At 39.2% G+C, this 13,976-nt stretch overlaps 1 protein-coding gene across 1 annotated transcript in view; it reads left to right on the top strand.

Annotated features, from left to right (window-relative positions):
- The first annotated feature begins 449 nt into the window (after positions 1 to 449).
- JAM3 (junctional adhesion molecule 3) overlaps positions 450 to 13,976 on the top strand; it is an 88,893-nt gene continuing 75,366 nt past the window's right edge. Inside the window, exon 1 of the mRNA XM_032868966.1 lies at positions 450 to 570. Coding sequence (XP_032724857.1) covers positions 495 to 570 — 76 coding nt within the window. The 5' untranslated portion in view covers positions 450 to 494. The remainder of the gene's footprint in view (positions 571 to 13,976) is intronic.

Below are 13,976 nucleotides of genomic sequence, written 5' to 3' on the forward strand. Positions count from 1 at the left end.
TTTGTTTGTTTTGTTTTTGTTTTTTGGTCTTGCTTACGTTTTAAATAGATTTCAGTGCTTTTTCCTTCCATCGCATTTGGAATCAGGGTTTCAAAAGAGGTTCAGGCAATAATGCTTCAAAGACAATTAGATTGTACTCTTATTTGTGAGGAAACGCTTCATTTCCAAGTTTTAATTGAGTGTTTCTTTGATCTGTAGTGCGGGATTCATTTTATAGCTATGGAAAATTTACCCTGCCCCAATCTTGAACAAGCTTCTTTACCTCTTCCCATCGGATTCTTTGAATGAGACTGCATGGGCGCGGGTCCAGTGCATCCCTGCATCCATAGCAACCATATTTCAGCTTCCTTTGTCTCCATGGTGACGGCTGTGCCGGGGCCAAGGGGTCGCTATGGTAACTAGGGGCGGGTAGCAGGGGCCCCAGCAGGCAGGGCGCATGCGTACGGGGAAGCCTAGCTGCGCCGCGAGCCTGCGGCCCCTCAGCTCCCCTAGTCATGGCGCTGAGGCGGCGGCCGGCGGTCCGGCTCTGCGCCCGGCTGCCCGACTTCTTCCTAGTACTGCTTTTCAAGGGTGAGTATGCGTGTTTCTGTCCCTGGGAGGGGAGGATCTGGGGCGGATGGGAGTTGAGCGAGCCCGGAGCGGCTGGAGTCGTTCCAGGCGGGAATAGCGGTCCCGGCTCCGGGAAGGCGGGGGACTCGGCCGGAGGAGCGGCGCACACCCGGGTCCCGGCGGGAAGGGGTGGATGCGGGCCCTCCGGGCGGGGTCTCAGGCGGGTGGGCGCGGGGCTGCGAAGGACCCGTGCAAGGCACGGGTAGCTCGCTCCGGGCGGTGGGCCGGTCCCCGGGCGGAGGGCACAGCTCTCTGGAAAGGGGATGGCAGCTTAGGCGTGGGCTCGGAACTTAGGAGAAGACACGGCGGAGCGAGCGCCTTACCCAGAAGTGGATAGTGAGGGGCCTGCGAAGTACCAGCGAGGCACGGCTCCGAGGCCTGTCTGTCTTCTTGGTCATAGCCTTCTGGGGATCTGCTGTTCATTTCTTTCTTGCTGTAAACAAAGGAACTGATCGGGCAAACCCAGCTTTACCTCGGGGCAAATAAAATGGCACAGATCTCAATCAAGTATCCCTTTTGTCTCCAGCCTGGCCTAGGAGACCCCGCAGACCCTTAACCTGAAATAGCATCTGGGCCATTTTGATGAGGTCACACTGATAAACTTGGGAGGCTTGGCTTTTCCACTGTCCGGAATTCTCTTAGATTTGTGTGTCCCAGGACAGTTGGACAGAATAAAGTAGATTGTATTTCGTGGAAATGAACTGTATACTGGGCACTTCGAAATCTTTGTCTCATTTAGTGCTTACAAGAACTGTGTGAGTTGGATTTTATTAACCCATTTTCAGGTAAGAGAACTATGAACCAAGTCAAATCTCCTTTCCAAGACTGTTCTGAGTGAGTCATAAACTCACGTTTCCATAAAGCACTACCACACTTCTGTGGTGGGCATCCACAGGCAACCAGATCCGTAGCACTATCTGCAGGCCTTTTCAGTTCTTAGGTCATTTTATTGTTTGAGTTTCTGTTGTCATCCCATGATGTTTTCCAAAATATACAAATTAAAGTACGAAGTGACTGGGAGTGGGGGTGGACAGACTAGGAAGACAAAGCACTCCTGTGTTTGAAGCTCATTCTTGGGGAATGTTCATAATGGTGGTAGATAAAAGTGAGGGTCCTAGAAGCTGTGTAAACAAGATTCTATGGTGAGGGATCAGTTTCAGGGTATAGATTTTGTCCATATACTTTGCCTGAAAGTGATTTCCAAAAACATGTGGCTGGGAGATGTAAATGATCAAAGGCTAGCCAGGGGACAAGGGTGTCAGGAATGTCCAGCTCCCAGCTTTGTTGGTCACACTGACACTGTCCTATTCACAGACTGGAACAACTCCCTATTGTTGAAAAGTTCTGTTCACATGAAAGTTTGCAGTTTTTATTGCAGACACATTTGGCAATTTAGTTTAGGAATGAATTTCAACTTGGTGGCTTGTTAATAAAACTAGGAGATGCTAAGGACCTCACATATCTTTAACTTTATTTTGCTCTCCTGGCGGTGCAGGTTTTGTGAGTTTATTGATATTAAGGACTGGGATTTACTGGTAGAACATAGGAGGAAGAGTAAGATTTTGCAAAGTAGGGCTGATGACAGTCACTTTGAAGGGAGGCAGCTCTCTTTTTTTTCTTTCTTTTTTTTTTTTTTTTTTTAGTACGGAGCTGTTTTTCCTGTTATTTTGTATGTACTGTAAACATACTGTGATACCTTGAAACTATTCTTTCATAGGTCATGATAACTGTGTCTTTTTATTTTTATCGTTATTCTTTTCAATTACTATTATTTTTCAGCATTGTCATTTGAAAAAAATTTGTTCCCGATATAATATGTTTTTTATTAGCCTTTGCCAGGCTCTGTTATAACAGTTTAATATGTATTCACTTGAGGTTGATAATAACTCTCAGAGGTTTTTACTATTATTTTGCCCATTTTGTGGATGAAGAAACAAGTACAGAGAGATTCAGTAACTTGCTCAGGGTGATAAGCCCATGTGTTTTAAATTTAGAAATCTTGAACTATTTTTGTTAATCTAATTTCTGGTTACTTGTATTGCATTTGACAGTGGATTTCTTGTTATGCATTAGTTTAACAGTTTATCAAATGTTCCAAGCTATGTGGTTTGTATATATAAAATACTCTTTTGTTGTATTGGTGATAGGTGCAATTCAACCTTATGAATATTACACCACATGTCTTTTTTTGGGTGATTATATAGTAATTACTTTTTGGTTTCCAAATCTTTTGACATCCTAGAGAGAAGGGCTTCATTTAGAATTAAAACAGTAACAGTTCGTATTCTTGGGATTAGACAATTTGTGTGCTGAAGTTTAGCAAAGTCTGAAAATTGAAACTTCCAGGAAAGTTTTTGAAAAATATTCTGAAACATTTTTTAGAATGACATATTTTATATTGTTTTAATTCTTTTTAAATTATTTGGCAGATATAATTACTATCAGACTTGTGTGTGTTGTATGTGTGTGTGTTCAGAAAAACAAAGAACACCTGCCCTGTAGCATGCAGTTTCTCAAATCAGCTGTTCATTCCCAAATGACTTGTTGATAGGCATTTCTTCTTGAGTGCTTCAGGCTGCCGAGACTGAATGGATAGCTATTAGAGATACTTCATTATAAGTAATTGCAGTATTACATCCAGATAAAATTATCCTACACCCAGCCTCTAAGGTCTATATAACTTGCTCTTAAGGAAGCCTGGTAGGCTAGGCTTAAAACAGTTTCTTTGAAAGAAACCAGATTTGTAATTAAGCACATTTTCTGACATGGACATATAATAATGGATTTAGTATATCCAGCTAGCAGCTGTTAGAGATGTGATATTAGCAGATCACTTCTCCATAAATTCTTTAAATTTTTTCAAAGCACAAGTGGGGTAAAAGAAAAGAAAATATGTGTGTGAATGAAGTTAGGATGTTGAATAAGACACTACTCATGAAGCTGGATTCTCTTTTTTAAGTTAGGTTTAGAATCAGGTGGTGTGTGTGATGGTGTTAGGGTTGAATACAGATTTAACCATATATGCAAATAGCTTCACTGGAGTATAAAGAGATCCTGAAAGAAAGTTTTGGTAAGCACATTCTTTTACACCTAGTTTAGCAAGGACAGTATCCACCATGGTACTGTATGTGGAGATCTAAAGTCTTAATTTGCTGCCTCTTTGCCACTTGTGAAATACAGAAAGCTTCCTGAGAATTAGACTTTGTTTCTGATTTAAAGGAATGCTGTAGTATTTTGTGTTGGTGTATTTTCTTTGTTTTTAGGTAGAATCTACTATGTGTTATATATTATATTTCCCATGAATAGTTGGTGTATATTCAATAGGGGTTTCAGTGTTAATTGTGTAGAAACCTCAAACTGTTTAATAAATTAAGACTATAATACAAACATTTTTTCTTATGTTATCTTTCATTTTCACAGAATCCCAGAGCCTCTGTGGTTCAGCCGTCTCTCTGTAAACTATTTCCAGAGTCACGTTCTGCTATATTCATGCTGCTCCTCTGCTTAACCTAACCTCAGCTCACAGTGACCTTTCCTATTTCCATATAAGCATAGCTCTTAGTTTGTAGTTCAGTTTAGTACAACAGTCATTTACTGCATATTTGTTATATGCCCGGTACTGTTCTTCATGCTAAGGGTGCAGACATGAATGAAGTATCCCCCGCTCCTGAAGAGCCAGGACAGTTGTATACTGGGTTTCAGTTATTGGGTATAAATACATTTTATCTTCTCAATGGTATTAAAAATTCGTTGGGAACAGAGGCTGAATTTAATTTCTTTTGTATCTTTCCAGATATGACTATAGTAAATATTCTCTTCGTCACTTGCAAGTCAGTTAATTATCTTAAAAACTTCCTGTGTGTCTGGGCATTTTTCATGTATCTTAGCTCTAGTAGCCCCAGGAACTTTGGAAATTCTCAGTTTTTACTAAAGTAGTGTCCGTGAAAAAAAGCAAGTGATATTTCTTGGTTTAATGAAAAATCTTTACCATCTATGCAGTTATACAAGGTTCAGGAAAAAAAAAAGTGGGGAAATGCTTATGGTATAACTTAAGTGACACAAGTTGCAGATGCGATGAGCATATACTATATGATTACAGTTAGGCAAAACTTGCAAAACTAATCATATGCTTAGGGGGCAGAAAGCCCTTAAATGAACCAAAATTTTGAGAGTTGCTGTTTTTGGGTGGTAGGTCTTATGGCTGATTGTTTTCCACTCTTCTCTTTTTCTGGCTGATTGTTTTGTCTTTTTTCCAAGTTATCTTTAATGAGGATTTTTTAATATAATGGAAAAATTGCATTTTGTTTTGGCCTCTAATAGATACAGTAGTGGAATTTTAAATTTGACACTAGTAAAGATTTTCTTTTAAAATGGAAAAACTGTTTAGTTCAATGTGATAGCATGTTGCCTGTGCTTCTTAATTAATGTCAGCCACAGAGAATAAAGGAGGGGCTGACTAGATTCAGTTGCTTGGTCATGCATTGTCTGTGACTCATTTGAGAGATTTGCTGTCAGTGGCTTTTGGGTTGGGGAGCCAGCTGTGGCATCCTCAGCAAATGGATAACTGGAAAACTGAAAGAAAGCTGATGAGAAAACCTGCCCCCCCCTTTTTTTAAACAAACAAACAAACAGAATAAGCTGAGTAGTTGCTGTGATCTGGTCTGCCTGTTCAGAGTCAGCCAGCATTTATTGAACACCACCTTTGTGCCAGCTGGGCAACTCCTGGAGGGCTGTTTTCTTTGTCTTGGGTGAGAGGAACACCAGGTCAAATTGACTTCCTTGGAAAATAGACTCTGAAAGATGTTTCCTGAAGTAAGCTGTCGGCTCATGTACCCTTATCACTTCTTCCAGCCCACCACGGACTTCCTTGTTTGATGTCTTTCTCTAAGGAAAAATACATAATGTCTTTAGAATGAGGTGCAGCTGTCTGGAGGGTTACAAAGAATGCACAAATCCTAAGACAGCTGCCTTTGGGGGGGGCATGTTTTTGCTCTAAAGTAGATCTGTCAGGGTGCTAGAACTTAACCAGCCAATCCATATTTATTTGGCAGTCTTGGTTTTCATGGCTGTAAAGCTTTCCATGAGCAAAACAGGGAAATCTAAGAAGAATACCTCTCCAGATTAAAAAAAAAAAAAAATACAGTTTAGATAGTGAACAGAGTAGCATCTTGGGAAATATTTTATTTTTTTAAAGATTTTATTTATTTATTTAACACACAGAGAGAGATCACAAGTAGGCAGAGAGGCAGCAGGAAGCAGGCTCCCCTCTGAGCAGAGAGCCCCATGCGGGGCTCTATCCCAGGACCCTGAGATCATGACCTGAGCCAAAGGCAGAGACATAACCCGCTGAGCCACTCAGGCACCCCTTGGGAAATATTTTAATGTGTTTAGTTAGAAGCAAGAGCACTTACTTGTGCTTGGCTATTAGGGGAGAATTTCAAGAACGAGCTGGATTTTCAAGGATAGTTTTGATTTACCTAGCGCAGATTTGGGGGAATGGAGGTGTTGAGGGCCAGTAAAGTGAATATTATGAGCAAAGGCATGGAGTTGGGAATGCATATGTTATATTTTAGGACCTATGAGTTATAATGAGAAAAAATACCACCTACCATTTATTGAAAACTGTGTGCCAGGTGCTGTGCTGATAGCTTTACCTGGGCTATTTTAATCTCAGAAATCAGTTTTTATTGGTTTCATTTTGCAGATGATGAATCTGAGGTTTAGGCAGGTTAATTATCAGCTTAGGGTTACACTTAGTAAATTGAGGAGCCAGATCATCCATTGTAAAAAAAAAAAAAAAAACCAAAAAACCAAAAAACCAAAAAAACCCTGGAGAGTAATTAGATTGTAAAGTGCTTTCAATGCCAGGCTAAGAAATTTGGACCTGATTATGTAGGTTCTAGAAATTCATGTGGCAATTTAAAGCAGGGAAGTGATAAGATCAAAATGATTTTGGAAGTATTAGTCTGATATTAAGAAGATTGGAAAGGGAGGGTTGGTTAGGAAGTTCAAAATCATTTCCAGGGTAGGTCTCTTGATCTTCAATTCACTTTTTTTTTTTAAGATTTTATTTATTTATTCGACAGACAGAGATCACAAGTAGGCAGAGAGGCAGGCAGAGAGAGACGGAGAAGCAGGCTTCCCGCTGAGCAGAGAGCCCTATGTGGGGCTCGATCCCAGGACCCTGGGATCATGACCTGAGCGGAAGGCAGAGGCTTTAACCCACTGAGCCGCCCAGGTGCCCCTTCAATTCACTTTTATGTGTATCTAAAAACATATTTATTTTGTTCTTGAAATATAGATTTGCTTGATGTGGATTTGCTTTGTCAACAGTTATTTTGTCCTGGAGCCTGGAATATGTAACACAGATGCTTTCTGGTTTCCATTATTATTATTGTGAAGTCTGCAGTTAGTCATATCCTTAGCCTTCTCTATGTTGGCCCTCTTCTGTCCAGCTACTTTAAAGATCTTTTCTTTGTCTTTGGTATTCTGAAATGTTACTACAATGTGTCTAGGATGTGTTTCTTTTTAGTTATTTTCTTTGTTAATTTGTTATGCTTTGTGTATCTATGACTTTATATCTTTCCTGAGAATTCTCAGGTATTATCTGTTCAAATACTGTCTACCATCTGGTTCCTTAATTGTTTCCTTCTGAGACTCCTATTTGATATGTATTCAGTCATTTTCTCTTCTAAGACTGTTAACCTTTCCGTCATAATTTCGTATTCTTACCTCCCTACTATTCTGGGTTATTTACTTAGCTTTGCTTTACAGCTCTTTCTTTTTTCAGCTGTGTCTAATCCGTTATTTAACCAGTAAATAAAGGTTGTTCTTTTTTTTTCTTCCCCCAATTATATTGCTCATTTCTGAAATTTTACTTCGTTCTTTTTATAATTTGATCTCTTTTCTTTGCTCATTTTTTTAAAAGTCCCTTCAAAAAACATTTCATGCATCATTGTTTTATGTTCTTTATCTGATACTTCAAACATCTGGCATTCTTGGATATCTAAATCTAATGTTTATTGTTTCTCTTGACTCTTATGGTGATTTGTTTTTTTTTTTTTTTTCTTACGCATAAGCTGATATTTGACTGATTGTAAATAGTTCAGTGTCTGATCTGAAGATGCTTTTTGTGAGAGTATGCTTCCACCAGCCAGTGGCCACCTGGGATGGCGATACTCCTTTGAGAATCCCTGGGATTATTGGAAAATTTCAGGCTCCATTTCTCTGCCTTCCTGCTGGCTCAAGGGCACAGTCTCCCCACTGAAGTGTTAAAAATGAACATTTGCTCTCAGAGTTACATCCCTACCCATCTTTCTGGTTTCAGCCCATAGCAATTTTATTTGCCCTTTTAAAAATCTCCCCACTTTGTGGGAGCCCAGAGATGTATTAAAAACTATGGTTTACTGGGGTGCCTGGGTTACTTAGTCGGTTAAGTGTCTGCCTTTGGCTCAGGTCATGATCTCAGGGTCCTGGGTTTGAACCCTGCATTGGGCTCGCTGCTTAGTGGAGAGTCTTTTCCCTCTTCCTCTGCCTGCTGCTCCCCCTGCTTATGTTCTCTCTCTCCCTCTTTAACCAAAAAACCCCTATAGTTTATATAGGACCTTGTTGCAGTGAAAAGGCCTTTTGTAGTATCTAATCCACTGTACTGCTGGAAAAAGGAATCTCAGCTTTTACTTAACCTATTTCCCCTTTTAATTAATTTTAAGAGTCACATGTCTTTTTTTTTTTTTTAAGATTTTATTTATTTATTTGACAGATATCACAAGGAGGCAGAGAGGCAGTCAGAGAGAGGAGGAAGCAGGCTCCCTGCTGAGCAGAGAGCCTGATGTGGGGCTCGATCCCAGGACCCTGGGATCATGACCTGAGCCCAAGGCAGAGGCTCTAACCCACTGAGCTACTCAGGCACCCCATCACATGTCTTTCTTTAGTTTTTTATTTTCTTAAAAGATTTATTTGTTAGAGACAGAGAGAGCACACACACTTGCATGAATGGGAGGGGTAGAGGAAGAGGGAGAGAGAATCTCAAGCAGACTCCGCACTGAGCTTGGAGCCTGATGCAGGGTTCTAGCTCACGACCCTGAGGTCATGACCGAGTCAAAACCAAGAGTCAGATGCTTAACTCTCTGCACCATCCAGGCACCCCTCACATAACTTTTTTTTTTTTTAAGATTTTATTTATTTATTTGATAGAGATTACAAGTAGTCAGAGAAGCAGGCAGAGAGAGAGGAGGAAGCAGGCTCCCTGCTGAGCGGAGAGCCCGATGCGGTGCCTGATCCCAGGACCCTGAGACCATGACCTGAGCTGAAGGCAGAGGCTTTAACCCACTGAGCAACCCAGGAACCCCTACCTTTCTTTAAATGTTCATATTGTGAAGGTAATTTTTTTTTCAGTTTCAAATATAAAATAAAAGTATTATTTTTGCAGAAGCACATATACCTCCAGACAGGTTATGATATACTTGAAGGGAGGGATTGTATGATTCTTGCTAAGCATCACTGCTTTAAGAATGGAGATATATATATAAGATATATATATATATATATATATCATATATATATATATAACATTTATTTATTTATTTTAAAGAGTGAGAGAGTGTGTAAGTGAGGGGAGGGGAAGAGGGAGAGAACCTTCAAGTAGACTCCCCATTGAGAGTAGAGCCTGGTGCCAGGCTTGATTCCACTACCCATGAGATCATGACCTGAGCTGAACCAAAAGTGGGACTCTTAACCAACTGAGCCACCAGGCACCATTAGGGGTATATTATTTTAAAGATATACAGAATTGTACAACTATAATCTCTGTCCTTAGATTCTCTGAGAAGCAACCATCTATCATTTAAGATACAGCAACTTAAAATTTAGAGAATTACAGCTGTTCTGCACTAAACAGGCAACTGGTGAAGGTGAAGACATTCAGAGGCAAAATATAAAAGTAAACTTGAGCTTTATAGCTGAAATCTGAATCTGAGATTCAGATTCCTACAGAATAAAATGTTAGTTCTCTGAAAGGCTCAGCCCATGTACAGTGAGGAAGAAAACCACCCACTGCATCTTGGGAAGCCTCCATTGTTTATAGCCTTTCAGATACTTTTCTGGGTGAAGGAAGGAGCACAGCATCGTGGGTGTTAGGCATTCTGGATTCATTTCCCAGCATTGCATGTGATTCATTTTTGGACCTTGTGGAGATAATATTGGTTTTAATCCAAATCATTTGAAAGTAATTTAAACACCATCCCTTTCACACTACCAGCAAAACATCCACATTTCATTCCCCTTATTAGATGACTCACTTTAGCTATATAAGTTTCACATCGAAAGAAGTGATTTTATGGGAATTTAAGAGAATTTTTAATTGATTAGTTGAATTCATTTATTTTTTAATTGAAAGTATATTAGAAGGTTTTGAAAACCTAGTTTTTAGAAACCTCTTTTTCTTCTGAAAGTTTAGAAGTGTATTAGGGCCAGGTGAACTTTGTTTGATCTCTAAGAGGTTGGGAGCATTCATATTTCAGAGCCTCAGGTTTTTTTTTGTTTGTTTTTGTTTTTGTTTTTTTAAGACTGCTACAGCCTTACTACATCTAATGTTTTAAGAGTTTCTGTGTTTGTTTACCCTGAATTAAAAACTAAGAACTATTTGGTTGGGTTGCTGTTCTTAATTCAGTATGATTTCTTTGTATCAGATATGAAATCTCACTCTGACCAAAAGTCTACTGGTAATAAAGAACAGGTTTAGAACTTTAGTTGTGAATCTTTAGAGCACTGATTCAGTAGGAACAAATATTGAAGTATCTTTAATTTACCAGGCAATTGTTTCATACCATTAGGGTACATTGATAAAGTACCTTATGTTATGAACACTTTACAGGAACTAATGAAAGCTGTAGACAGACTGTTTCCTCCAAAGAGTATTCTTAAGTACATATATAAATCTTTTATATACTATTTTTTGGGGGTTTGCAGCCCCCAGAAAATTATTCATGCACCTTAGGTTGAGAAGGCTGCTCTAGGGCTCAGGACGGGGGACAAATCCTTAGAATGAATGTTTTTTGAAATAGATGCTGACTGCAAGTAGAGTTCAGGAGGATTACAAAAATATTATTTCATTCTTGTTATTTCTTCTTTCCCTTAATTCTGTTATAGCCTAACTTTTCTGTTAGACTATGTATGGATAATGACTGTTAGTGTCAAACATCTGGTTATGGGCACCTAGGTGGCTCAGTTAAGCATCTGCCTCTGGCTCAGGTCATAATCCCAGAGTCCTGCGATTGAGTCCCACACTGGGCTCCCTGCTCAGCAGGGAATCTGCTTCTCGCTCTTCCTCTGCACCTTCCCTGCTTGTGCTCACTCACTCTCTCTTGCTTTCTCACTTTTTAAATAATAAATAAAATCTTTTAAAATTTAAATTACTTTGTAGATAAGTCAGAGAATGAAGACTTTGATATAAATGGAAAATAATATACATGTAACTTTCAAAATGCTTAATTCTATAATTTTTACAGTGTTTTATCATGTTAGTACAGCTTTAGGAGGTGTGCAGGGTTAAGCCAATGAAAAACAGAATGAAATGTCGAGATGAAATTATTGCTGGAATTCCTCTTCCATCTACCTCTGGTTTCTGTTTATAGCAACTCCCTCTCTGTGTCTCTCTTTCCCTCCCTGGCTCACTCTTTCTCTTTCTTAGGCATTAGTGATGAGAGAAGAATCCCAAAGACATTTAGTAACATTGGATTAGGAATTTGGACTTCGCTGAAGCCAGAACAAATATTTTCTCCTCCTAGTACCCTGTGGCTAATATCCCACATGCTGTTTGTAAATTACAGCAAACTATTCCTTCTCAGAGTGAGTTCAGGGTCAGGTAACTTTTTTGAGAAGGAGTGTGTTTTTGTGTTTTGTTCTCTCCAACTCACAGATTTTACTTTCTGTTCTCTTCTTGTCAAGTACATTTTCTACATGTAGGATAAATAAAATAAAAACGTTGGTTGCTTTTGTTTTTATATCTGAGCAATCCTTTTAGCTCGTATTTTTTTAAAGTTACTTTTAATGAAGCCGTGAGGAAGAAAATTTAATTGGAATTTAGAAGCTCCAGTTTCAAGCCTCATAACTTACCTATAGACTGATGATAATGTGATGTGCTTGGTTGTAAAACCTTAGTTTCCTATGGAAATCACTGCTTTCCCTTCAAGAGGAAAACACTAGACTTGGGTTTCCTGATGACGGAGGTGAAGCAGTTCTTTGAATGTCCACATCCACCTTTTCCATTGAGGAGTTGGATTCTAGAGAAATATTGCTTTCTTTTTTTTTTTTCTTTCTTAAGTTTATGGCTATATAATAGAGGAAAAATTGATGATAAGACTTACTTTATTCCCTTTTTATTGGGAATCATGATTTGGAGCATGGTCTTTGGCTCTGTAGAATTGTTTTATCATTGTCTTCTGAGTAACCCTTGTTTTTTCCATTTCTATTTTCTTATCATGGCCCATTTACCCCCAAATATAGAGCATACTCTTTTCTTCATTGCTACTCATTCCCTAGTGTCCAGCTTAGTGTACTTCTCTGTGAAGTCTTGTTGAGCTCTAACCTGTAGTGATCTCATCCTCTTCTGAATTCCTATTTATTACGAAGAGCACAAACTAGACCAAGATTTGGATCTCAACTCTGCTATATAACTTGCCAGTAATTTCCTGTTCTATAAAAGAGTAGTGATAATTTGTAAATTTGTAGGATTGTCTTGCAAACCAGTGACTATATATAAAGCTCCTATCAGAGTATCTAAATGGTAACAAATATAACACTAATTAAGGTAGTAAAATTAAAATTAATTACATGATTCATATAAGTGCTCTGCAGAGGGCATGGCATAATAATAAGCTCATCATGTTATGTTTGTTTTTTGTTTTGGGGTTTTTTTTTGGTCAATAAGTAGTAAAGATTTACTTTATTATTAACTGCTGTTGTTACTACTTCTATTACTACTTATCATCTGACTACAATTCATTTGATCCTTAATTATTGAGAGGCAAATTTAAAGTGAGGTTTATCAGGCTTGGGCATTTGGACTACTCACTTACAGAGGGATCCCTTTCAAGGCCCTGGATTTCATACTAGCAATGTGTCCTCAGATTTGCATAAGTTAGATGCCTTAGCCATAATCAATTAAGACTGTTCTTTTCTTCCACTCTGCCTTCCCCTCTGTCATACTCTTCCTCCTGTTGAGTATCATTGTAATGGTCATAGGCATTTTTCCCAGCTAACAGGAATTGAGTTGGGAACACATTCAGTTCTGGTTTTAGTGGAATTGTTTATGTGGTCCACAGTCACTGTTATGTACAGTTGTTATTGCTAACCATCTCAGTGTAGGCATGGTTTCCAGGAATATTCTACCATGTTGTTTGACTTACTAGGAGGGTGATAAGAAGTTGTAGAGCCCACTGAGAATGCCAATTTTAAGTCCTCATAATCCTGCTGTGGTGAGTATGTGGTTGAAAAAACCAGGTAATGAGTTCTCTCATGTCAAAGAGTATTTAAGATTTTTCACTGTAAAAGAAAACCTGAAATATCCTGAAGTCTTAGAGCTTAAATGTGAAAGAAACTATATAGTATGTTTTTATTTATTTTTAAACAGAGAAGAGCACCTGGGTGCCTCATTTGGTTAAGTGTCTGCCTTTGGCTCTGGTCATGATCCCAGTGTCCTGGAATTGAGCTGGGCTCCTTGCTGTCAGGCTTCCTGCTTAGTGGGGAGCTTGCTTCTCCCTCTGCCCCTGCTCATGTGCTCTTCCTCACTCAGTTTCTCAAATAAATAAATAAAATCTTTTAAAAAAATAAATAGAGCACCTGCATGTGTGGGGGAAGGTGCCAAGGGAGAGGGAGACAGAGAATCCTAAGCAGGGTCCACATTCAGCGTGGAGCCTGATGTGGGGCTTGATCTCACAACCATGAAATCATGACCTGAGCTGAAATCAAGAGTTGAACACTATCGACTGAGCCACCCAGGTGTCCCTGAAGGAAACTTTAAACAGAGATTTTCCCAAATTTAACAACAGTACATTAACTCTTTGCATGATTGCCAATAATGAGTATTTCATTTTCCTGTGGTATTACCAGTAATGAATAATGGATCACCTTAAAGTATTAAGTTTTTTCATTAACCATGCTGAAAGACTTTTTTTTTTTTTTAAGATTCACTTATTTTTATAGAACATAGTGACATAGTGGCGGGGCTGAGGGAGAGGGATAGGAAGAGAAACTCAAGCAGACTCCCTGCTGAACACAGAGCCTGATGTGGAACTCAGTTCCATCAAGAGTTGAATGCTTAATTGACTGAGCCACCCAGGTGGCCCTGAGTTAACTGACTGAGCCACCCA

This window comes from Lontra canadensis, unplaced genomic scaffold (assembly GCF_010015895.1).
Source record: "Lontra canadensis isolate GAN:19392208 unplaced genomic scaffold, GSC_riverotter_1.0 scaffold36, whole genome shotgun sequence".
Taxonomy (NCBI): domain Eukaryota; kingdom Metazoa; phylum Chordata; class Mammalia; order Carnivora; family Mustelidae; genus Lontra; species Lontra canadensis.